The following is a 25369-nucleotide window of genomic DNA, read 5'->3' as shown; positions in this document are numbered from 1 at the left end:
TAAGAAACTTTTTTAAAAACAACAATAATTTTTATTAAGACCTGCATCCGATTTAATTTAATAATAATAATAATAATAATAATAATAATAATAATAATAATAATAATAAACAGTCCAAAATTATGTACAGACAGTATATAGAAAATTGTACATTACTAAACTGAAAATAAAGTAGAAAAGTGTGCAGCTTTGTTTTTCAAACAAGATGTTTTTTTATTAATTATGTACTTGTCCACTACTATGACAGAGATCATAAAGTATTTTTATGGATGTACTGAATTGCCAAACCCAGTCCCGGCTGAAAGGAAAAGTAGCTAATTTTTGTTCTTTATATTTGATTTATAAATAAAAGCAACAGGCACTTAGGAAACAGCTGAATGTTCTGAATGGTCCTAAATGCTTCAGAAGAAATGTTGTCATGTGAAGAGTCACATAGTGCCCATGCAGTTGCCTAGCAGAGCACTGGAAGCTGTCCCATTGAGAACATTCTGATTTACCTGCATGCTGCTGCCCAATGTATTTATTATATTTCCTCCAGAAAGGATCATCTTTACCATAACTTTAAGGTTTTTCTGATTGAGCTTAAATTTCAATTAGATCACCAATGTGTTTGTTTTTGTTCATTCTTCCTTCAACTTTTCCCTGTTTCCAAATTAGTCACATATTTCTCTTTTGTCTCTGTCCATCTGTCTTTTTGATTACAAGACACATATATTGTTCTATTGAGTCGGTTTATTATGAAAACTCTAAGCTGTCACTCCCCATGTTTCAGAGGCTGAAAACCTGAGGTCTTTTGAGGGACTTGAGGAGAGTCACTGTAGGTGGGCTTTCTGGGAAGCTGGAATAATTGGCAAAGGCATAGTAACAATGATAATCAGCTTTTAAAGGTAATGAAGACAGACAGGAAGTCTGTGAAATCCCTTTTGTTTGTGAGGCTCTGTATAAAAGCAGTTAAATGACGGGGAACAGCATGACATGGTTTGTGGGTTTGAGGGTTTCATTTCGTGGCAATGAGATCACGTGTAATACGTTGGAAAAAAAGGGGAACCCACAAATATTTGAGCCAAGTGGATAAAAAAAAGAAAAAAAAGAAGAAGAAGAAAACAGTAGTGTTGTGTAAAACTGCTTTTTTAATAAATTGTTTGATTATGCAGGGATTTGGTATCATATTACTCAAAATTACAGCTTTTTCCCTTTCCATGGAACACAAAATAAGGTATAATCAAATGATAACTATAATTGTAAAAATGCACGATGACCACTGGCCATCAAGTTCAGTTGCAATTTTATTTGGTTTATTGAAATGTTAAGGATATAGGAGGATGGTAAAATCTCGATATGTCCCTATACATAAATCTCAGTGCATGCATAATTTTTGTTAGTATTCGACTTTATGGACTGTCATTTGAGTGATCATTCCATGATCAGAACCCCAAATACAAAGCATCAGAGAACTTTGCTTCATGCATATTCTGCATTATATATGAATGTAGATCCCATCCAGTAGCTTCAGGATATTTAAAACACAAAGGCAATAAGATGGCCACTCACAAGCCAAATACGGTTATGAGAAAGAGAGATTTCTCTTTGTTTTTGCTCTAATGGAATAACAAGAGCGATGGTGCAATCGGGGAAAAACCCCGGCGATGAATGTGCAATGGAATATGATAAAGTATTCGAGCCTGCTAATTCTGTTTCCATCTTCTCCATTTACCATTATTCCCCATATTGGCTTTAATGAAAAAGTGAGAAGATCTAATTGCACACAGTAAAGTGATTCATCTTAGTCACTTACTGAAAGTGAGAGTTCAACCACCTCAGAGAGTTAAGCTTGTCCCCTGTACTGATGCCAGATACCCTCTAGTCATGCAAATGAAGTTCTTTATTGCTGAGTATTCATAAATCGCAGCCTCTCTTAGTACGGCTGAAAGTCACCTGCCAGCTCTTTGTTATCATATCTGTACGGTTGTCTTTCCAGTCCATCATCCTCTCATTGCATTCCTCTCAGGCCTCAGGTGAATAAATGATCACTGATGGAAAATGTCCAATGGCTTGATACCCTACACACAGTAGCCAAATATAAAATAACGGAGCATATAATTGCCATGAGTACGGGAGAGACGAAAGACATGCGAAGGGAGACTACGCATGGAGAATGATGGAGGGTCGCCGGTGCTGCAGAATGAAAATATCAGCCAGCAGAGTGACCTCTTCCCATCTGCTATCTGCAGCCACCTGAGAATTACGTAGCCTTCTGTACATCAATTATCCATGACAACACAAAAAAGTGCTGCAATAGATAGTACAACAAACAAACATGACAGAACTGCAACGCAAACAAAAGAGAACAGCACCGTCAACTAGCATTGTGTCTGAGAGGCTTTGAACATGTACATCAAATATTGGTTGCATATTTTTTTTTAAAGTATGCTACTGGATTTTAAAACATTATAAAATGGAAAAATGACCTTAAACAATATTTTACAAAACGTATAGAAAATGTATTTCTTCTTGCTGACTGAAACAATGACTGTTGATTTCTCTTCAATTGTTAGTCTATGCAAAAGTGAAAATTCTGTCATCGTGTCATTCTCATGACATGGAACACAAAAGAAGATATCTTGATTAGTAAATAAACTAAATAAATAAAATAAAATAAAATAAAAATTCAAAAATCAATAAGACCTGAAACTATTCAGTTACCAACATTCTTTAAAATATATCTTTCTTCCACACAAAGACAGAATCCAATAAAGGTTTGGAATGGCATGATGCATGAATAATATGTAATTAATGATACAGAATTTTCATTTTTGGGTGAACTGTCCCTGTAAGCCTATCATTCCTGACTCATAAAGAACATATGTTCTGTGGATCATCCATGAATACAATAGAAAGACAATTAAACAAAATGTAGGTTTTTAGTCAACACCGGGTTTACCCAAGCCCTGCACAATGAAAGTGATTGTGAAGTTGTTTGGTACTTGTAAATGAGGGCTTTTGTTGTTGTACTGTAGGCTTCTCTTCTCCAAATGGGTGTGACTAACAGATGGAGCTGGGAGACACTGATAACAGGATGAATGATGTCACACACAGTATGAAGCTGTCACCTCCGCTGTTTTGGTGACACAGAAATAGACTAACTGTGAAGTACGACTAAATTTGTACATACGTTGGTGTGCAATTTCACGTTATGAATATATGTTACATATGTTAAGTTTAAATTAGCTGACTTATTGAATACTGCCACCTTCTGAAGAAAATACGTTATTGCTTCATTAGAACAGTCTTTTTACACAAAATGTAAAAACATTGTAGTAGTGCTGAAGCACCATATATATTGCGTTCCATTCAACTCGAATTTCCACCTTTCTATAGTGTAATAGACTGTCGCAGGCGCAGTGTTAATGTTAAACATAGAAGATTTGCACTTGTAAAAAAAATGGTAAACAAAATAAGTAATTTAAAGTTCCTACGTGATAATACATTTATTTGTGTAAAATACGTTAAATGAACTATTCTGTTGATAATTTCATATCTGCAGAACACGTCACTTTGTTATCGTGTTTGTTTGTGACTTAATCTTAAGCGAACGAATCGTTCCTGAGCTCTACTGACTCGTTTTCTTGCCTTGACTGTAGTTCCAGCCAATAGCGTTCGAGTGTGGGCTGTGGAGGAGCTTTTCATTGGTTAGACTTACCGAACGAACGAGTCGGTGTTTTAAATGATTCGTTTCATGTAAAAGATTCGTTCAAAACACCGATTTGGAGTGGCACTGACATTTCATTCGTGAACTATGCTCTGTTGCCCTGCTGATCGAGAGGGGGCCTTTCACATGTGAGTCAATCTTTTTTCACAACAAGCAGTGAAAGTGGGCGTTATAACTGTGAATGTATAAACCAGACATGACTGATAAAAAAAAATAAAAAATGACGCTAAGATGTTGTTTAGACCTTTATGTTGTTTTCTATGGCTGAAGTGACCAGAAGTTGGAGGATTGAGGAAAAACGTAGGTAAAAAATAATCCTTTGGTGTCATTTGTGAGGAAAATGTGTGTTTCCAATGCAGTCTGTAAGGTTGTTGCATCCTGTGTAAGTTGTGTAACTGACCACCATTACTGGACTTTAACTTTAGGATCACAAGGCTATTGTAGGAACGCCTCCAACTGTTTTGGGATTAACTCTTGATTAATGCACAAACATCTTGTTACTGTCTAGCTCGAAAACTTTTCTCTGGCCTATGGTCAGCAGTTAGTCAATCATTACTTCACTCAGTGCACAGGGCAGGCTCTAGTTTAATGCAGTTCTGAAAAGGTTTTGTCAGCTCTTAAAAGAGTGCTGGTATGTTCTCATAAACTCATTGAAATCTGTTTAAGACTGGTGTTTGACTCCGCTGTTATGATAGAAATTGGTGTATTATGTGATCACTTCGTAATTTGTTGAGTACAATTGGCCATTTAGTTGTGGCTATTTTCAGACCTTTTTTTCACTATTACTTCAGCCAATGCCTTGAGATCATCTGCATCTAATTACTGTCCTATTCTCCCCTCAGGTATTAAGTGGCTCTTTTCATCTGATTTGGATCGTTTGATTGGTTTATGGCTCAGATTCTTGCTTTCTCACGTTCTCTTCACCTGCAGCACACACTGCGGGTGAGCTTAGCATCATTGTGCTCTCGCAGTATGTCATCATTAGACACTCGAGCCCGGGCTGTGTTTTCTGCAGCAGTTGAAGGTGTGCAGCCAGACATAGTGGTCCGCAGGAGTCTGGAGAGACATGGAGACAAACTACTTGTGGGTGGACAGAATTTCACACTTACCAATAACCTTTATTTGGTGGGCTTTGGAAAGGCTGTGCTGGGGATGGCAGCAGAAGCAGAGAGGATTGTAGGAGACCATCTAATTAAAGGGGTGGTCAGTGTGCCTCATGGTATCCAGAAGACACTACGCAATCATGGAAAAGAGTAAGAATTTTAGTTCTTTTTTTTAAATTACATATTTGAATGTGCCTCTGGTTAGTGAGCAGTTTATACAGCAATAAACTGGGATTTTCATTAGTTGATCACTTGTTGATTAGTTGGTCAGTGGTATCCCAGATTATATAATAATAAATGTAGCTTAAATGTGACCCTGGACCACAAAAGCAGTCTTAAGTTGCTGGGGTATATTTGTAGCAATAGCCAAAAATACATTGTATGGGTCAAAATTATAGATTTTTCTTTTATGCCAAAAATCATTAGGATATTAAGTAAAGATCCTGTTTCATGAAGATATTCTGTAAGTTTCCTACTGTAAGTATATCAAAACTTAATTTGATTAGTAATAAAAACTTTATTTGGACAGCTTTAAAGGCAATATCTTTTTGCACCCTCAGATTCCAGATTTTCAAATAGTGTATCTCGGCCAAATATTGTCCTATCCTAACAAAGCACACATCAATGGGAAATTTATTTATTCAGCTTTCAGGTGATGTATAAATCTCAATTTTGAAAAACCGACCCTTTATGACTGGTTTTGTGGTCCATGGTCACAAATGTGAAACATTCTCATTACTGTGATGTGACAAGAATTGGTTTTATTATGAATTAATGATTTTTAATAACTTGGTGTACTTAAGTAATACTGATTTAAATAATATATTTATTTCTGCATTAGAATTAGGTGTGGAATTCCTTAATTGACATGAAAATATAACAATGCAAGAAACATTCACTGATGCTACAAATAGGTTTCATGCTACATTAAATATAGTCATGCAGCCCCTGGAGTCCAAGTTTTTAGCAAGGTTTGTATTTGTATTTTGTATTTAGCTGCACACAGTACAGTCTGGGTGTTCCATAAAACTGTTTCTATGTCCGGACAGGAAGATGCTCCTTGAGAATAACAGCAGAATTGCAGTGATGGAAGGAGCAAAGAACAATTTACCGGATACAGATGCCCAGAAGTCAGCAGAGTGTATTCGAGAACTGGCCAGTGGTTTGACTGAGAAAGATCTGCTGCTCGTGCTCATCTCTGGTATTATAACTTATTTCCTTAATATAGAATCAGATTTCCTTCGAGTGTGTACTACTACTACTATTTCCTATGATATAAGTTTAATTTTCAGCAGCCATTACTGCAGTCTTCTGTGTCATTATAATATTTTAATTTGGTGCTCAAGAAATATTGTGTTAAAAACTGCTTATTATTTTTGTGGAAACAGTGATAAATGTATTAAGGATTCTTTGATGAAAAGAGCCACACTTATTTGAAATGAAAATATTTTGTAACATGGTGTCACTGTTGATTAATTTAATCCATCTTTGCTAAGTAAAATATTACTTTATTTAAAAAACAACAACAACAACAACAAAAATCATACTGACCCATAATATTTGAAGTGAAGTGTATTCTCTGAAAGATCTTGAAATGTTCATGATTACTTTTCATACATCTACGTGCAGGTGGTGGTTCTGCTCTTTTACCTGCTCCAGCCCCACCCATGACCTTGCAGGAGAAACAGGATGTGACACGAAAACTCGCAGCAGCAGGGGCCACAATTCAGGAGTTAAATACAGTAAGACGAGCCCTGTCATTGTTGAAGGGTGGAGGCCTTGCCCAATGTGCCAACCCAGCCCAGGTAACTATTACAATAAAAAAATGACATGTAAAATTGTTTCATGAGGAATAACCAATGGTGTTACTTGAGCATAATATTAACTCTGACATCACATTCTCTTTAAGGTAGTGGCATTGATTCTGTCAGATGTTATTGGAGATCCTCTGGATTTAATAGCCAGCGGTCCAACTGTCAGGAGCGACTCCAAGCCAGAAGAGGTCTGGGATATCTTGGATCGTTATAAGCTCTCTGGCTCTCTTCCTTCCTCTGTTAAAGAGGTGCTTAGACCCCATTATGGGTCACAGGTGAAAGAACAGCCAGAAGTAGTCAAAGACCATGTTTTAAATGTTGTAATTGGCTCAAACACTATTGCTCTTGAATGTGCAAGCCGTAAGGCTGTTGAATTAGGACTTCGGCCCGTCATTCTGTCTCCAGGAGTATGTGGTGACGTTCGCTCTGTTTCACGGCTATATGGGGTACTCTCGCGATTTGCATGCTCCCCAGAAAAGGAACCTCCTCCAGAACTTGCTGCAGAGATCCTTCAGCTTGGACCAGAGGTTGGGGTAGAAAGCTGGGACTTGTGTCGAACCATGAATGTGCTCGTAGAGGAGAAGAAGGAAGGCTGGGGTGCGACCTGTCTTCTGGCTGGAGGGGAACCCACTGTGCATCTGACAGGAAATGGCAGGGGAGGGAGGAACCAGGAGTTGGCTCTGCGGGTGGGCCTTGAGCTGAGTAGCGATGAAGTAAAGTGTGGTGCAGTGTTCCTCAGTGGGGGAACCGATGGACAGGATGGCCCCACTGAGGCAGCTGGTGCCGTCGTGGACAGGAAACTGATGGAAGAGGCCACATCTCAAGGTCTGGACATCGATGGCTTTCTCACCAATAATGATTCGTTCACTTTTTTCTCACAGCTCTCTGAAGGACGACGGTTACTCATGCCTGGACTGACAGGAACCAATGTGATGGATGTGCATGTTATGCTGCTGCCACCATCAGCCCCAAGAGACTTCCAATAATTTGAAGAAACTAAATTATGGAGGTATAAATGTTTTTCTTTCTAATCTAATTCACAGATTTTTTCATCATATCACTTAATTTAGCCAGTAATGTTTTTTTCTTCTTGTTATGGATGACTCCTGCTTGGTCCTGAACCAATGTATGGTACTTTTTCAATGTGTATTGTTGTCCACTGACTGAAATACAATTTACTTATGAAATAAATAACAGAAAACTAATACACAATCAGATACAAATTGTATTTATTATTTGCACTGCAAAAAATAAAAAAAATAAAAACAGCAGTAACCTCTTGGACAACTGTAAGAGGCACAATTAATGTCTTTTCATCTCAAATCCATTGTCAAGTCCATTTTCTTTCACCACTGAAATGAAATGTTTGACTTCTACATACAGACCAGATGACTATGTGAACATTTGGAACCTTCATTTTGACTAGTATTCTTGTCAGTTTTTGGTCAAATGGTACTGTGTGTGAATGGTTTAAGTTTTGCTATCTACTAACTTCCAGAATTAAAAAAAAAAAATTAAAGCATTCCAAAAATTCAGAGCTGCTATTTATCACAGCAAGCTCCTTTAAAGCTCTCTCTCCAGTGCACAGCACCATTCTGTCAGGTATCGTAGCGCATATATTCATGTGTTTGGACCCTGAGTTTTGCACCACTCCATCACAGTCATCTTAATGAGTAAAACCAATACAGTTGCACAAGCTATAATTATTTAGTCTTCTTGAAGGAATGTAATTTCCTTTGTCCGTCTTATGTGTCTGTGCTCTCATAGTCTGGTTGCAGGTACATCACTCACGGTGGGTTTTCATGGCATCACCAGCTCCACTTTCCCTAGGAAAAAAAATGAATATATTAGAATTGACAATGGAACAGCATTGTGTTAAGAATTGTATACTACTTTTTTTAAAATAACGTTTTATTAACTGTTTTTTATTACAATTGAATTAAAGATCTATTGTGCCTATTCTCAGTCTGTACACTCAAAATTTTAAGTTGAAAATGGGTAGCATGTGTTGTGAGGCACAAGATAAACTGTCAGATACAGTACCATAGTCTGAGATAGCATAACATGCAAGTAGGTCTGCTTGTCAGTGAAATAACTAGTCATAATGTTCTACCAGCATAACATTAATATGATGTGGTATAACGGCAGGCTTCACTAAGCTCCTCAAGGCTAAAACTGCAAATATAGCGTAGGAATCAAATAGCATATTCAGAACACTGGCTCATTACAGAATGTACAAGAAAAGCTTCAGCGAAACTGATTTGTTCACTCGAGGTTCCGAACAATTGGAATCGTCTGTGAATGGTTCAGAAGCCACTCGTTAAATTTGTTTTTTTTTCTCAATAGCAAATTCCCCAGCTCATTTCCACATGCATTATTTGGCTATATTCTGAGTTAGAATTTGGAAATCAGTAAGCAACGATACATTTAATTTCAAGTATTTTGTCACGTGACTGACTCTAAATGAACACTAGAAAGGTTGGTTAATTAAAAGTTACCATCCGCTCATGTGAGGCGCAGTGTCAGGAGTCCCGCCATTCTGTCCTCCAGTCCCTGAAGAATTATCACAAGCATAGTTAATTTCCTACCCTTTTAAAGGCGCAAAATACAGGTATACAGTCACAAAACTATAAAGTTACTCAACTGCAGTTTTATATGAATTCTTATTGATTAGGTGGGGCAGCATGTAATAGAGAGCCTTGGCAAACACTCACCCTGTCTGTAGTACATGTCGTTGACAGTGTTCCCGTACATTTTCCAGGCAAAGTGGATGGCTACGAGACTGATGATGAGCCAGCTTAACAAAATCTTAAATACTGCAACTCTCGTGTCGTTGGCCAGCCAGTCATCCACAAATTCGGACAGAAAGGACACCAGACTGTCAACCATACGAGACAAGAATTCAAAATCCCACGATTCCTCCATGCTGTGTTTTTTTATTTTTCTTCTCCTTTTTCTATTTTACATTCTAGTGTCTGGTTTTAAACTAGATTGCCAGTGCTTTTAGAAAATACATGTAATAGATCATCCATCTTTAAAGTAAACAAAGAGCCGCTGTCTTCTTCGCAGAGCGATGTGATCGTCAGCTGGAGGTTTGATAATAATCGCGGCGTCATCATCGCCATCTGTCGGCCTGGGGTGAGTGTGACCGTCTATATGCTACAAGCAAAGTGATTCTCCATCATGAGCATGGGTGTTTCCTCAGCTACAGGTTGTTTTTATTCACGTCTTACTTTTGTGAAATCAAACAAATTTCAGATTTTTTCTTCTTTTATTATCAAGTTGAAAGCGTCACAGTCGTATTTTCTTTTGGTACCTTTCAAATATTTACAGAACCCGTTTCACTCAAAAAGCCCTCTGCATCGCAGGTGATCCCACCCACCCATCACACAGCTTCTTCAGTCTGCTGCCATCATGGAGGACACTGCAGAGTCTCCAGGCTAGGACCAGCAGACTTAAGGACAGCTTATATAACTGCTCTTGAACCATTTGTCACTTTAGTCAGACTTAATAAGGTTTTGTTGTTGTTGTTTTTTTGCACTAAAAATCTTTTATCTGCACTGTTTTCACGTCATTGATTTGCACTCTATCTGCCATTTGCCTTGCACTGCTTTATTTAACTTTATTTTTAATTTTATTATGTCTTTTTTTTTTTTTTACATTCCCTTATTGTATCTACTTTTTATATTTGATCTAGATTTTTAGGCTTTAATGTTAATGTTATCTGAATGCACCGGGGGCCTGAGCGTACACAATTTCGATTCTCTGTATGTATGTACTGTACATGTAGCAGACTTGACTTGACTTGAACATGCATTTTAAATATAGACAAACAAAATTCTAAAAATTAACAAGATAAAAGTTTTTTTTAGCAAACAAAGTAGACCTGCACACATAAGGGGTAGAAAAAAAGAAAATTAATGCATATAAATATCTTTTTAATTAATTCCTTCATAAATTCTTTATTTTATAAATGTCTTTAATTTATTGTTATACATAAAGCAGCTGTTTTAGAGAGAGAGAGAGAGAGAGAGAGTCACATAAAAGAAGGTTGTGAAAATACACCTGTATATTTTTTACATTTTGATCTTTCAAAGAAAAATTAAAAATAAAACCAAAATAAATGTAAAAATAAAATAACAATAATAAAAAATCTAACTTTTCAACAAAATCACATTATAAAAGTAAACTTGTCTCTTATACACATTGGCCACAAATATTTGTAGTTCTAGAAATTCTTATGAATAAAATGACTGATGATCTATACTCCCATTCATATTTACATGTTTCTATTTTTAATTTTTTTTTTTTTTTTTTTTTTTTTTTTTTTTTTTTACTTTTAGCACACCAGGGGGGCAAGAAACATGAAATTGTCCAGCCATGAATTCCCATTTCACAGGAGTATAACTATGAGGAACACAAAGACTAAATTTACTTTATCATCCATCACAACAAGATTAAACAAAGAATATAGGAAATTATAAAATAGTAATTATGAATTATTATTATTTTTATTATTATTGTTGAGCTTCGCCAAAAATGAAGTCAAGAAAATAAATTGGCATAAGGAGGTTGCAAAAGGTTTTAAATAGAAGGGTGCCATTAATTGTGGCCAATCTGTATTAGAGAAAAACACTTCTTTTAAATGAGATTTCCCTTCACTTCCAATTTACTTCTAAGAAATGTTAGGGTTTTGGGTGCGTGTTTTTTTTTTTTTTTTTTTTATCAAAATGGTCAACAGTGCAGATTTATTTTCACAGATTTCTTTGTTCATATCTACCAAGTGTGCCAATAATTTTGTTATATAAATCCTGGAAACACTGGTAGGTTTAATTTAAGCCTCAATTTAGTCCTGAGCCCTGACACAGCTCTAGTCTAACTCCAGGAAATCAGCCTATTAAATTATAATAGACCAAGTCTAAGACTATTTAAAACCACAACAGCGAAAGAAGATTTCTAATACTCTGGTTTAAAGGGCCATTTTAGTCTAGGACTAGGCTAAATCTCTGTCCAGGAAACTGCCCCAGTATGAATTATTATATGTTTAAGACGTTATATGTGAGGTTAAACCAATTTCATTTATTTTGTGTTAAAAGAGAGAGAGAGAGAGAGAAAAATAAAGAAAAAAAATGTGAGAGCAGTGGTGTAATTAAAATATTATTTTTGGGCTTGCCTTTGCAAAAGTGAGCAGGGTACTATGCTAACTAATAGACAAAGTCCAGTGGCGTAGTGAAAATCTGTGGCCCCCAACCATGAACACCAGTGTGGGTGGGTTGGGGAACTAGTTATGTTGTAATATTGTAAATATTTGCTTTAAAATCAGGAAGGCGAGCCAATGGATATTACACAAGTAACGTGCAAACTTTGTGCAAGAGGTACTTGTGGGCTGATGGATGGGGTTTTCCTTCATCAGTGTGCGTTTTTAAAAGTCTTAATAAACTGTGGGGGCCTTTAATCATAGTGGTTGGGCCTAGGCGCCCTTGTGAGAGTGTGAAGGAATATAAGAATTTGAAAGTCCACAGGACTAAAAGTCCTCATAGTTTGAATTCTGAATGAAGTTTATTAACTTTGGCAGTTTCAGCACCAAAATAGGATAAAATATTTCTTTCTTTATTCAGAATCAAATTCCTGATTCAATTATTATTATTTATTTATCTTTTAAAAAAGAAAAATGAATGTTAATATATAGTTATAGTGAAAGCATCAGCGCCGTTCTGGAGTGTTATGGCAAATGATCAGATTATGATTAAAGATTATTAAAACAAACTTTTTATTTTTGTTTTTTAAAAGATTAACTTTCACAGATTAATTATTCACCTTAACACTAACAATGTGCACTGACAAAATAAATATTGAACATTTTCACGTGGACTTTAACTATTTTATATTTAAGTTTATGTTAAAAACACACATGAGTTAAAAAATTGGTTATGTCTGTGAAGGTAAAACTATTACGTTTATATTAGATCAGTTCAGCCAAAGACAGAACAGTTAGCATGCTTTGCTCAAATTTTAACCATGGCTTGTTTTTTTCACAAGCTTGCAGAGAAAGAGTTACCAAAATATAGCACTTAAATACTGACAAAAGTCGGATTTTCATGATATTTCACCTTGAAGTTCACCTTGAGTTTTTTTTCTTTTAACTGATAAGCAGGAAGGTGAAAAAAAAGAAGATTTTGAGCAGAAGTAGGTCAACTAACATCCTCCATCTGTGTCATCACCTTTATTTCATTTTCTATTTTTATCTTCAAAGCCAAGTAACTGTCTAATAAAGAGCACAAAGTGCAGAAGTCATTTTGTTGGGAAAACACCAAGTGTGGTCAAAAGTGATCCACTTTTCAGTTATTTTTGTTTCTTTTCTTTTTCTCTCTCTCTCTCTCTCTCTCTCACACAGCCATAACGCTCGACTTAGTTAGAAGAACTTTTTAAATCCCCTTCATTAGGATCACAAACTTCTCTGAGAACCAGAAGAAGCTTTGATAAAATCTGCACTATGTATGTCATGGTAACTGGAAGCTCTGCACTCTTTTCTGCAAAGAGAACGGTGCCGTTCATCCTGTTATCTGATTGACTCATTTTCCAATCACATTTCAATGATTTTGTTTTTTGTATCATTGTTTGCTTTTTTCCTGTACTATTATCCCAATTCATTATTTCTCAGCTGATGATAAAGAGTAAAACAGTGTATATGCATATTCTCCGCACATGTCTAACATACCCCCCTTCTTTTTTTCCTGTAAACAGCAGACCAGTAAACCAAGTAATCTCAATTACTACTCTGCCCTAAATGTGTCAGACCAACCTGTTTTCAGTACTGTTATAAAGAGTTGACTTTTCCTTTATGCAAAACATGTCTGATTACATAGTAAGAGAGAGCAACTTAATGTGTCATTACATTTGATCACTTCATCAAGGAACCTGATAGCAATTAGATTTAATTTCCTTTTTTGTTTCATAAAAGTGATAAAAAAAAAAAAAAAGAAGAAGTGATACAAAATTATTTCGAGGCAGTTGTGGTATATGTTACAGAAAATTAAACCAGGAAGACTGGTAAAAAAGCAATGAATGTAAATGCAATGCCAATCCTTCAAATTTCTGTTTTAAATGATCATTTGTTGAATTTAGAGCATTTTTATTTCACATTTCATTTTGCACATTTCATTTGACATGTACCAGTCAGACTAAGAGCAATCAAAATAGAACATATAAAGTAAAAAAAAAAAAAAAAGATAAAAGTGGAAATGGGTACAATCCTACATGTGTTTTTTTTCCACAGTTAACGTGGGTGAAATGGAACGGGTTATTTCACCTTGTCTGTTAGTTTGAGGTTTCAGTCGCTGTTTCCTCTCTTTTGAGAGTTACGTGCAGCTGCAGTTCTCTTCGACAGTCTTACTGTCATGTTCTGCTACATGAAAGTCCTCTCCACTCTTCTGTGTTTACTGTTACTTCACCGAAATGCAAGCGCAAATTGTTCAGCGGGTATGTATGATTATTGTTTAATACCTGAATTTGGGACTTACTATTCGGTTTGAAAGGATATTAGTCACATAACACTTCATTAAAGATATCTTTTAATTGTAGGTCAGAGGCTTAATTATAATACAAACAAATGTGAGAAATGTCCAGCAAATCAATTCAGCCTTTCACCTGGAACAGCTAATGTTTGCCAGAACTGCAACACATGTAGAAGAGGTAAGTGCCACGTTTATTTTTTTGTTGTTGTTGATAAATTTAGTTACTGAGAATGTTACTGTAATCCACCCAGTATGTGATATTTAATTTACACCATTTGATGTGTACAAAAAGGCAATGTCAGAGAGAAAAACATTATTTTTATTTTCAACAATAACTTATAATTCCCACCCTCAGGTAGTATTGTATTCAAGGCTTGCACACCTACCAGTGACACTCAGTGCAAATGTAAAGAAGGCTTTACACCCATTAATCGGTTCAGTGAAGAGATTTGTGTGTGTGAAAAAGGTTCTGGAATAGATGAAAGAGGTACACATTAAATCCTGCCTTTCTGAATCGCATCGAAAAACTAAAGAGCATCTCATGACACCAGGACCATGTCTCTCTTTTAGGAATATGCAGAAAATGTGAGCCTGGCTACTTCACAGACAAACGTGACTCGGTTTGTAAAAGATGGAGAGAGTAAGTTATGTATTGCAAAAAATCAATGCAGTCAATCATTGAAAAAAAAAATCAAATGATATACAGTTTATAGCATCATGCCTCATGCATATGTCAGTTAAAAGGTTTATTGTCAACGGGAGGCAACAAGCCACGATGTCCCTGAACCCAGATATACAAAGGGGACCCTGTTCAATTGTTATAGCCGACTTATTGAGGGGGAGCATAAAAATTCCCCAGTAAAAGTTGAATGAAGTTCAGTGATGACCTAAAAGCATATTAATCATCTCAGCATGCTTTATTTCAGTGCTTAATAAGCGCCCTCTTGTGCAAGTTTAATGATTCAGCACTGAGACTACAAAGAGACGTTTAGTCAAACATTACAATTGTGTCATCATTTACTCTTCCTCATGTTCATTCTAAAGCTGTATGGAGAACTAAAGAAGATATTTTGAAAAATGTTTCAGGTATTTCTGTAGATAAAATTAAGCTGTCATTGTATGGGCAAGAAAAATACAAAGATACTCGAAATTTGTGTTATGTAGAAGAAAAGTTTTGTGGTTTGTGATGAAACTGGCATGAGTAAGTGATGACATAATTTTCATTTCGACTGAACTTAACCTTTATGATTGTTTCATGAAGAGAACTACATTAATTTTTTGCTCTTTAGGTGTCAAAGTGGGGTTAAAGACCCAGGCACAACCACTTCTGATGCTAGCTGCAAAAATGCCTCGGAAGAGGTGACTGAACCTCCCAAAGCCCATACTACTACCACCACGACCACTTCAACAACTACAGTCTCCTCTTCCATTAACACAAAAGAAGACAGCATCTACGCCTTGTGTAATCTTCTTTTATTGCTTTCAGGTTAAGTAATCAGTTACAATTTGTATCTTTCTTGCAAATATTTAATTCATATTTCATTCTAGGGCTGGTTATGGCAAGTGCTAGTATTATTCTGCTGGCTGGACTCCTGTACCGAAAGTGTAAAGTCACCTACTGTATTCATAACCACAAGAAAGTGGATTTTCGAAAAGGTGGAGTACCCTTAGTTTACTATATGACCATGTGTGTGTGTGTGTGTGTGTGGGTGTGGGTGTGTGTGTGGCTACTCTCTATTCATACTTCTCACATTTATTTTCTCTAGAAAGTGTATGCAGAAAGCCTGTTGAAGAATCTGGGGAAAAGTGCCAGTCTTTGCTCGTCTAACACAATTGTTAACGGCCTCAGTGTTTCTTTTTATGGAGTATGTTTTATGCATGCAATATTAGTTGTTATATAACTATTAGTTGTTATATAACTATATTCAATTGCTGTTAACATAATTACATTTCCACGTAGGGATAGGGATAGTTTATACAGATATTTTGAAGAATGTTGATAACCAAACACTTGACAATAACCACTGACTTGCATAGTATGAAAATAAAAACACTGTCAGTCATTGGCATGTTTGAATACCAACATTCTTCAAAATATCTTCTTTCGTGTTCAACAGGAGATTGAAACTTATACAGTTCTGGAACAACTTGAGGGTGATAAATGAGTGAACTATACCTTATCTAATAATGAGTGCTTAACTATAATTGTCTTACATTGTTGAAGAAACTTTTTAAATAATTAATATTGTTAATATTTTTATTGTTCTTCAGTGCTGTAAGAATAATTATAAATAGTCAAAAGAAGCTTACATCAAGGGTTGTTTAAGACCCCGTTTATTCCTGTTTTGGCAACCGGTTTGAAACATTCGGGGTCCAAAATCAATTGAGATTCATCCACATGTGAAGGTGTGGAAAAAGTCATTGCTTTCGTAGTGTAAATGCTCATCCATTTGAATTCAGATGGCTGATTTCATATAAGCCTTGAATTGATTTCAATTCATTAATTGGAGACAGATTTACTTCGAATTCAGCTGATCAGTGAATTTGAAATTAAATCTTCACTTCATTGGACTTCAGTCAACAGCTGTTGGTAGGGTGATGGTTGCCATAACCTTATTAGTCTTTTCCTTGTCACCACAGTTGTTTATCACAGACATGCCCTGTAGTGACTCATGCATTCCTGAGACAAATTACAAATGATCTGAGATTTCCATATTTAGGTGGGCTAAGGACAATGTCTGAGAATCTTTCCTTTTTGTTCTTGTGTGTGTAGCCTAATTATAAAGATTTAATGTTGTTTCTGTGAAATGGAAATAAATTGGTTGCATAGACCAGTGACATTATTGTAGGCAGAAATTATGTCTGTTTCCATTCTGTGCAATGTGTCTGATTATATGGTGTCTAATTTACAGTTTTAAATAAAGGACTAAATCTAAAATATTGTTGATAGTCTCTAGTATAAATATCAGGTTAATTCATTGCTGTTGTTATATGTAATATTATTTTTTTATTTCTTTTTCTTTTATTTGTAATGATATTTCTTAGTTTTTTTTTCTTCTTGTTGCATCAACTCTTGTCTCAACGCTCTCGTCTCACAACTAAGATTAACATTTAAATCATGGATTGTCATCATGTGGATCTTTGTTTTTCGAGTGCGCTAAGCAACGTCAGAGCTGGTATTGTCCCCTCCTACATCTATGTTTCTTCCGACAGTCGACAACAGCCCCTGGCTGTCTCTAGATACGCAAAACACACTTCTGAGGTTCTGGGGAGGCGACAGCTTTCGGTTGAACTTCTTCATAATTTCCATCCACGCAAAAGTACTCACGTTCCAGCCCTTGAAGCTAAATGCCGTTGTGCACCTCCCTCTTATGAAGCTGAAAGGTTGTTAAAAGTTTAATTTAAATGTTGCATCTGTTTACTTGGTTTTGTGCTATAGGAAAACTAGAGTTTCTCTGCAGATAAGACTTGTGAGGACTAATCCTTTACCAACTGCTACAAGACAAATATACCAATGATATGTACCGAAGGTTTTTATGATATTTATTTTATTTTTATCATACAATATCTGATCCTGGACCACAAACCAGTCATAAGTAGAACAGATATATTGGTTGCAATAGCCAACAATACATTATATGGGTCTAAAAATGATATTTTTTTCTTTTATTCCAAAAAACATTAGGATATTAAGTAAAGATGCATGTTCCATGAAGATAAGTTGTAAATTTCCTACCATACATATATTAAAACTAAATTTTTGATTAGTAATCTGCATGGCTAAGGACTTAATGTGGACAACTTCAAAGGTGATTTTCTCAATATTGTTGTATTTTTTTGTACCTTCAGATTCCAGATTTTCAAATAGTGGTGTTTCGGCCAAATATTGTCCTATCCTAATAAACCATACATCAATGGAAAGCTACAGTGTAACATATGTGATGTAGAGATCTCTACACATTTTCTCTTTGTTTCATCCACTTCGCTTCCACTTTAAAAAGTGATGACGTCTCATTTTGCGTCAGAGTGTGACACTTGACACATGAAACTGTTCTGTAGAGGATCTGAAATGAGAAGTCATGTTTGTTAACCACAAAAATCCCTGACAGACCAGCTCAACGCACTAATTTCAGAAAAAAAGAGGGTTGAGAGCATGTGAAATACTGCAGCTTATAGAAAGTAATCTTCAACATAAATTTCATAGAAGTAGTAGCTAAATGTTTCTGATATATTTTAATTTCCTCTGTTCTATTTGATGTACAGTAGCAGCACCCTCTGCAGGGCCACATTGCTGCAGATGTCAAAAACAAGATCTGCAGACAAATATAATTCACTTCCTGATCTTGTCTGTAAGCCTGAGTTGTTGTTTTTTTTTTTTTTTATCTCAAATCAATTTTCTGCTCATACCTCTGCGCTTTGCCATGCTTGCATGACCAACAGAACATTTTTGATGTTATCTTGTTGCATTAGTGGTCTGAGAGCTCTGTAATCTTGGAACTTGTTAATTTCCTTACCTCATCTGTTGTTCAAGAGAAGGAACCACATCCTTTGCCTTCTTGTCAAAGTACCTCACTGCCACGAAGATCAGAGTTCCCCTCACGTTTTTCAGTAGATTTCTTGTAACGGAGAGTAGGCTGATGCATTTATTTGACTACAGTTGAAAATTTGCTGAAAATATGCATTTAGAGAATCTTTATTGACGTGCACTGTCAAACTCAAACCTTGATTCTACACTCAAGAACTCACAGAGCCATGCTATGAAATGGACATTGTCTTTTTGAAAAGGTTTTGCAAAATGTTAAACTTAATATCAGATTGCATTTGAAATATTCTGCAATATGATTTACTATATTATTCTATCAAATGATTGAATTTTTATTTGAATTAAAGTTTTTGTTTTTATGTGACAGTTTTAGTGTGAGATACTACATTTCATTTTGTTTTGTTTTTAACAGTATTTGAAATACATTTTCTATGAATGGCTATGTTTCGGTATAATGCATAAAGTATTTGAATGATGAATTACGATTAATCGCATCCAAAATAAATGTTTTTGCTTGCATAATATATGCCCGTGTTCTGTGTATATTTATTATGTATATATAAATACACACACATATGTGCATGCATATATTTTGAAAATATGTACATGTAATTGCATGTCTATATTTATATTCATACAATTTATATTATAAATATATTTAATTTATAAACAAAAGAATAAAATAATATAAACTAAAAAAAACATGTATGAGTATTTATATATGCATAATAAATATACACAGCACACATATATTATGTAAACTAAAATTTTGATTTTGGATGCAGTTAACTGCAATTAATCGTTTGACAGCACTAATAATTGTATATTATTGTATATTTTATATTATTGTAAGCTAAAGCTTGCAGCTTTTTGTGTACATCAAAACAGACTCAACACGTACACAAAAATCTTTCATGCTTCAACTGAATTGCTTGCAATAGTTGTATTATTCAGGGTTTAGCTGCATGTAGAATTGATGACTAGGCCAGTATATGGTAACGAACTCTGTGATGCACAGTGAGACCACACTGGATGTGACATACGTTGGCTCATCAATTTTAATAGCTCAGTCACAACCGAAAAAAATAAAAAAGCAGAGTGTGAACGTGTCATAGATGTATGGTTATGTGACGTTAAACCTTCAGCAGAGCATGTGACCTTTCATATAGACCACTTCAATCAGCTGCACTGAAATGGCAACAGCTCTGCTGGGTGAATCCTTTACGCAAGAGACTTGTGCACATGGCACTTGCAAGACCACACAGACCATCTGTTCTTTATTTTATTTTATGAGTTTCCCAATGCACAGCTCAAATGAAGAGCTGCAGAGGTACCTTTCGGAGTTTTATTTTAGCATATTGAATCTCTTCAATAAAGATTCAGTAGACGTTGGCTTTATAACAGTTAGTTCGTAATGTCAGGAAAGACCTGGGGGGTATTCCAGAAAGCAGGTTATGTGACATACGTATGTTTAAGAGTAAGTAAGCGGATAACCTCAACTTTCGGTTCCAAAAACGGAGGTAACTTTCAGGGTATGGTGGTAGTCATAGCGACTCACTCTCTGAACTTAACCTGAACTTAGCAGGTTATGTTCCAGGGTTAGTTTACTTCAGCGAGCCTTCAGTGGACGTGACGGATAGCACACACCATAATTTTACAATATGTAATATAGCCTATTTTATATATATATATATATATATATATATATATATATATATATATATATATATATATATATATATATATATATATATATATATATATATATATATATACTGCACATACAGTACAGACCAAAAGTTAATTGGAAACATTACTATTTGTAATGCTTTTGAAAGAAGTTTTTCCGCTCATCAAGCCTGCATTTATTTGATCAAAAATACAGAAAAAACAATAACATACAATTATTTTAAAAACATAGCTTTTTTTTTTTTTTTTTTTTTTATTCATAAAAGTATCCTAAAAAAGTATCACATGTTCTGAAAAAATATTAACCAGCAGAACTGTTTCCAACTTTGATGAATCATCATATTAGAATGATTTCTAAAGGATCATGTGATAATGATCCTAAAACTTCAGCTTTGCATCACAGAAATAAATTATAATTTAAAGTATAATAAATTTAAAAACAATTATTTTAAATTGTAATAATACATCACAATATAAATTTTTTTCTGTATTTTTGATCAAATAAATGCAGGCTTGATGCGCAGAAGAAACTTCTTTCAAAAACATTACAAATAGTAATGTTTCCAAACTTTTGGTCTGTATAGATAGTAGCACAGGCAAGTGACTGCCTGCTAAGCATTTCTGCTTGTTGCACCTCCGACGGTGCCATTGGGGGTAGCTGCAGGGTCATCAGCCGGGAGCCACCCTTCATTGATGTTTCGCTCCATTAATCCTGGAACATCTCACGGTGGTGGAGCAACGACAGGGACGTCTCCTTGCCGCTCCGTGCAGCTAGCCCTAGGAACCATGCTTTCTCCACGCCTGGTCCTTCCTTCTTAACCAAAGCCAAAAGCTTCCCTGCTCTGCATCCTCGGTCAGGTCTTTCAGAGCCTTTCTTAGTTTGGGGCCGGTAACTCCCATGCTTTTCAGGAACCGCTGGGTAGATGCTACCACGAAAGCCCTGCAGCCGACTTCCACCAGATAGCTGACAGCTGACCACCCTACCTCTCTGCATTCGGCTATGAGGTCGAGGTACAGATCTTTTTTCCTCTCAAACGCTGCCTCCATTCCTCCTTCCCACGGGACAGTGAGCTCTGCCAAAATTACTGCCCGGGCTGTGCCAGACCAGAGAATAATGTCCGGACAAAGATTGGTTGTGGTGATCTCAGTTGGAAACCGGAGCTCCCGGTCGAGGTCCACTCTCAGATTCCACTCGCAACTGCCTGCCAAGACTGATCTCTGCAGCTGCGTTGATGTTAGGGGCCCCTCCTCCCTCTCTGATGAAGTGGATCATCCATCTTGATGTCGGTGGTAGGCGCTCCCTGGCTAATTCCACCCTGCGTACCTCCAAGATCTCCGCCAGCTTCTGCAGGACTCGGTCATGGCGCCACCTATACCGACCCTGGGTCAATGCTGTTTTACAGCTTGACAGGGTGTGCTGGAGGCTTGGATTTGGGGCATTGCAAAGTTGGCAGCTCTCCTCTGAGCCATACCACAGACAGAGGTTGCTGGGGCTTAGGAGGGTGTCGTAGGTGGACCTTATGAGGAAACTCAGCCTGGCTTGGGGGATCTTCCACATATCAGCCCAACCTATGGTCCTACTTATTACTCCCTCCCAGGTCGTCCAGCGTCCTTGCTGGCGTTGGCTTAGAGCTTTGATCTGATAGCTCTCCTCCTCTGTCCTGACCACCTCAGAAATCACTAGGTCTTTCCTCTCCTTCCTTGTGGCTTTGGACCAAATCTTCAGAGTAGTCCCCCAACCCAGGCCAGTTCTCCCTGACTGTGTCCTACCAACAATTTCTTGGTGTTTCAGCCTGCTGGTTGCCTGGTCCACTGCTAATTCTGCCCTCCACTTGCGACCTGTTCGTACTGGGGCTTTGGTGTTCTGCACAGATGGGTCAGATGAGTCCCTTAGCTCTAAGACAAGCCTCGCCTTTCCTGTCTGTAGCCCAAAAGAATCGACCTCAGTGGCAGTTGGAGTGCATTCCTCCCAAATAGGCCAACACTGGAGAGGCTCCGGGGTAAGCCCAGCCACTTCCTTCTAATTGTTGGCTTTTGAGTCCATCTTCTGCACAGTGCGGGTAGTTATCTCGCACATCTTGAGAGGCCACATTAGCCGCCTATATAAGGTGAATTGGTATCACCAGATCTTGAATTTGCCTGGAAGATGGCTCTTGTCGATCCGCGTCAGACCTTCGGTGAGTTGTAACATTACTGTATTAGCCATATGCTTGTCTGACAACTCAGCTGTATAGAGTTTCCCAAGACTCCGAACGGGTTGTCTGCTAGTATTGGGATCTTCTCACTATTCACTGTGAAAGAGATGTGATAATTTCTGACTTCTTTATGTATGAGGAGAGTCGGGAAATTAGCAGGTTTTATCCTAATCCTGGCCCAACTAAGGAGTTCTTCAAACCTCTTCATTACCTGGTTGGTACAGGCTGCTGTTTGAAGGAGGATGGTTACGTCATCCATGTAACTCCGCAGTGCTGGCAGTCTTTGGCCCGACGGTCATTTCACCCCTCGAACCATCTGTCTCTCACCAATGAGAATGATTTCAAAGGCTGCTGTGAAGAGGATGGGAGAGACTGAGCAACCCATTGCGATGCCTTTCTCTAGGTGGTGCCATCCTGACGTTGCCTCCTGTGTTGCATAACAAAACTTGAATCTGCTGAAGTAATTGGAGATGAGGTTCCAAATGCTGGGTGGTATGAAGAATTCGAGGGCAAAAGTGATTAACTGATGGGGAATTTAACCATAGGCATTCTCCAGATCCAACCAAACTACGTACATATCTTGTTTTCCCGCTTGGCTGTCTGAAACTGCTCCCAGATCATAGCATGTAATGATAATGATGTTAATGTTAATGAGGAAACGCTAATATAAGTAATAAATAAGGTAATATATTATTCTAATATGGTTATTTCTTTTATTGGCATATATAAGAGTTATCTATAAATTATGTATTAAGAGGTATGTATAAATTATAAAACACTATGAAAAGGTAATGTTTAACTTGTCTTGAGGAACATACTCTGAGTTGAATGAACTTACTCCCGGATGCGTTTTTGGAACCACATACCTCGAGTAAGCAAGGTTTGGGGTTAATCAACCGAGAGTTCAGGGTTTAGTTCACGGTAAGATAACCCTGCTTTCTGGAATACACCCCAGAGGTCTTTCAAAGGTAACAAAAAACCCACAATATTCAAAGGACTAAATAAAATAATTTTCATAATTGGGTGAAACAAACCTTTAATATATGACTCCAATAAAATGGTCCAAGCGATCTCATTCAAAATAGTGTAATATATTTAAAATATTTAACTCTAGATTGAATTTAGCTAAGAACTTATCCAAATAGTGACATTATTTCACTAGATACACAACAAAATCAACTGCTGGCATTATATCCTCTTCCTTTTTAGTGCCCAGACTCTGAAACAATCCACCTAGCGTTGTTCAGGAGGCCAACACACTCTGTCAGTTTAAATCTAGATTAAATGCCCATCTATTTAGCCTGGCATACACGTATAAGATTTCTGAATGTCAGCAGAGACCGTGTTAACTAGATGAATCCTGGAGACAGATTCCCTGTGAAGACCTTGTCGGCCAACAGCACAATTTCTCAGCGAAGGCTTAAAGTACCAGACGAGTCCTCTGACTTGTGTTGCAGCCTGGAATCAAACCACACAATGCTGTTTTCGTCTGTGCTTTCTCCCAAGGTTTTTTCTTCTTCTCCATTTCTGTCACCGATGTACAGGTAGCTCAGGGTCCTTGCCACTTTCGCCTTTGGCTTGTTTAGTTGGGGACACTTCATTTCTGGCAATATTGTCGACTTGATTATACAAACACTAATTAAAAAGGACTAAACTGAGCTGGATGCTGACATCACTGAATCAATGACGAAATGACAAAATCAACATTGTCCTCATGCATTATCGACACTGAATTTCCCTGTTTAACATTGGAAAGCTGATTTGACACAGCCTGTATTGTGTAAAGGTGACTTGACTTCTGCACATTTTCTTTATCTTGTCCAATCCTCTCTACTTGCAAGACCTTATAATCTCAGGCCTTTTATTAAAATATTTAAAATCATGAAAATTCAGATGCATATGCAGACTATAACAATGTTCACGACTTTGTAAATGATTGGTGGAATGAGTGACGAGATATGAGGATTTGATATTTGTGGGTACGTGTTTATCTTTGAACGAAAGGTCATAGCTGACTTGCAAATCTAGGCACAATTCAGCCTATTCTCTCATACACAAAACAAGAACTGAAAGATTTTTAAGCATTTATCAACTTTCAGTTAGCAAAGATGTTCATACCAATAGTCTTTGATGAAATCAATTAAATTATTATTCTTTTAAGTACAGGTCAAGCAAAAGAAAAGAATATACCTAATATAATTCCACTGACATAACAGAGAAAATGGTATTGCTGCAAATCAGTAATGATAGTTTGTGGAAACCATAGAGGCCATGCATTAGTACCCCCCCCCCCATATTTTGTACTGGCAGTGTTGTTTTTAACTCTTTCAAGAATTGTAACATTTGTACCAAATTTTAACATTGTTTTCTAGCATTATTATGAATATTATTATGTAGCTCTGAACATGTGGTCAGTAGATATTGGTAACAGCCTATAATACCTGTAATCTAATGTCCTGAGTGGCGTTTGTAACATCAGAGGAACAGGTGGAAATCCTAATTTTCATGATCAAACTGAATCCATTATCTTATTTTGCCAATAAATATGTTACACTACTGAGGTAAAATGGGTTGTGAATGCTATTTCACATTCGCTTTAAATAATCTTACAAATTGAAAGCAAAAAACACTTTCCGACTGTAACATTTTCTCAGACTGGTAAAGATGTTGTCAACGGAGGTTTTAGAGATCCTTTCTGATGCTGTGGTCCTTCCTTTTACACTACACACTATAGATGACCCCGATAACACTGGTGACGGCGATGTTTTTATTACCCGTAGCAGAGTATGTAGGTGGTGGAGA

At 36.7% G+C, this 25369-nt stretch overlaps 3 protein-coding genes across 7 annotated transcripts; 2 read left to right on the top strand and 1 right to left on the bottom strand.

Annotated features, from left to right (window-relative positions):
• The first annotated feature begins 3715 nt into the window (after nt 1–3715).
• glyctk (glycerate kinase) lies at nt 3716–8128 on the top strand. Of its 5 annotated transcripts, none has more exons than XM_026261335.1 (5): nt 3716–3837; nt 4552–4962; nt 5862–6013; nt 6442–6617; nt 6722–8128. In XM_026261335.1, exons 2-5 carry the CDS (start codon nt 4598–4600, stop codon nt 7610–7612), a joined length of 1584 nt encoding a protein of 527 aa, XP_026117120.1. In that variant the 5' UTR covers nt 3716–3837; nt 4552–4597; the 3' UTR covers nt 7613–8128. The 5 variants fall into 5 exon arrangements, with proteins under 5 accessions (XP_026117120.1, XP_026117133.1, XP_026117142.1 ...); XM_026261348.1 differs by lacking the exon at nt 3716–3837 and adding an exon at nt 3860–4009; XM_026261357.1 differs by lacking the exon at nt 3716–3837 and adding an exon at nt 3873–4013.
• LOC113095994 (T-cell leukemia translocation-altered gene protein homolog) lies at nt 7839–9712 on the bottom strand. Its single transcript, XM_026261373.1, has 3 exons — nt 9341–9712; nt 9125–9179; nt 7839–8452 (listed from the first exon to the last, which is right to left on the bottom strand). Exons 1-3 carry the CDS (start codon nt 9549–9551, stop codon nt 8410–8412), a joined length of 309 nt encoding a protein of 102 aa, XP_026117158.1. The 5' UTR covers nt 9552–9712; the 3' UTR covers nt 7839–8409.
• Nucleotides 9713–13929: 4217 nt separating this feature from the next.
• Nucleotides 13930–16978, top strand: si:ch73-361p23.3 (tumor necrosis factor receptor superfamily member 4). Its single transcript, XM_026261328.1, has 7 exons — nt 13930–14105; nt 14208–14318; nt 14496–14627; nt 14711–14780; nt 15430–15602; nt 15689–15796; nt 15907–16978. Exons 1-7 carry the CDS (start codon nt 14024–14026, stop codon nt 15966–15968), a joined length of 738 nt encoding a protein of 245 aa, XP_026117113.1. The 5' UTR covers nt 13930–14023; the 3' UTR covers nt 15969–16978.
• The last annotated feature ends 8391 nt before the right edge of the window (nt 16979–25369 follow it).

Source organism: Carassius auratus, chromosome 6, assembly GCF_003368295.1.
Source record: "Carassius auratus strain Wakin chromosome 6, ASM336829v1, whole genome shotgun sequence".
In the NCBI taxonomy this organism is placed as follows: domain Eukaryota; kingdom Metazoa; phylum Chordata; class Actinopteri; order Cypriniformes; family Cyprinidae; genus Carassius; species Carassius auratus.
The sequence above is the reverse complement of the archived record's forward strand: the minus strand, read 5'-3'. Positions and strand labels throughout refer to the sequence as shown.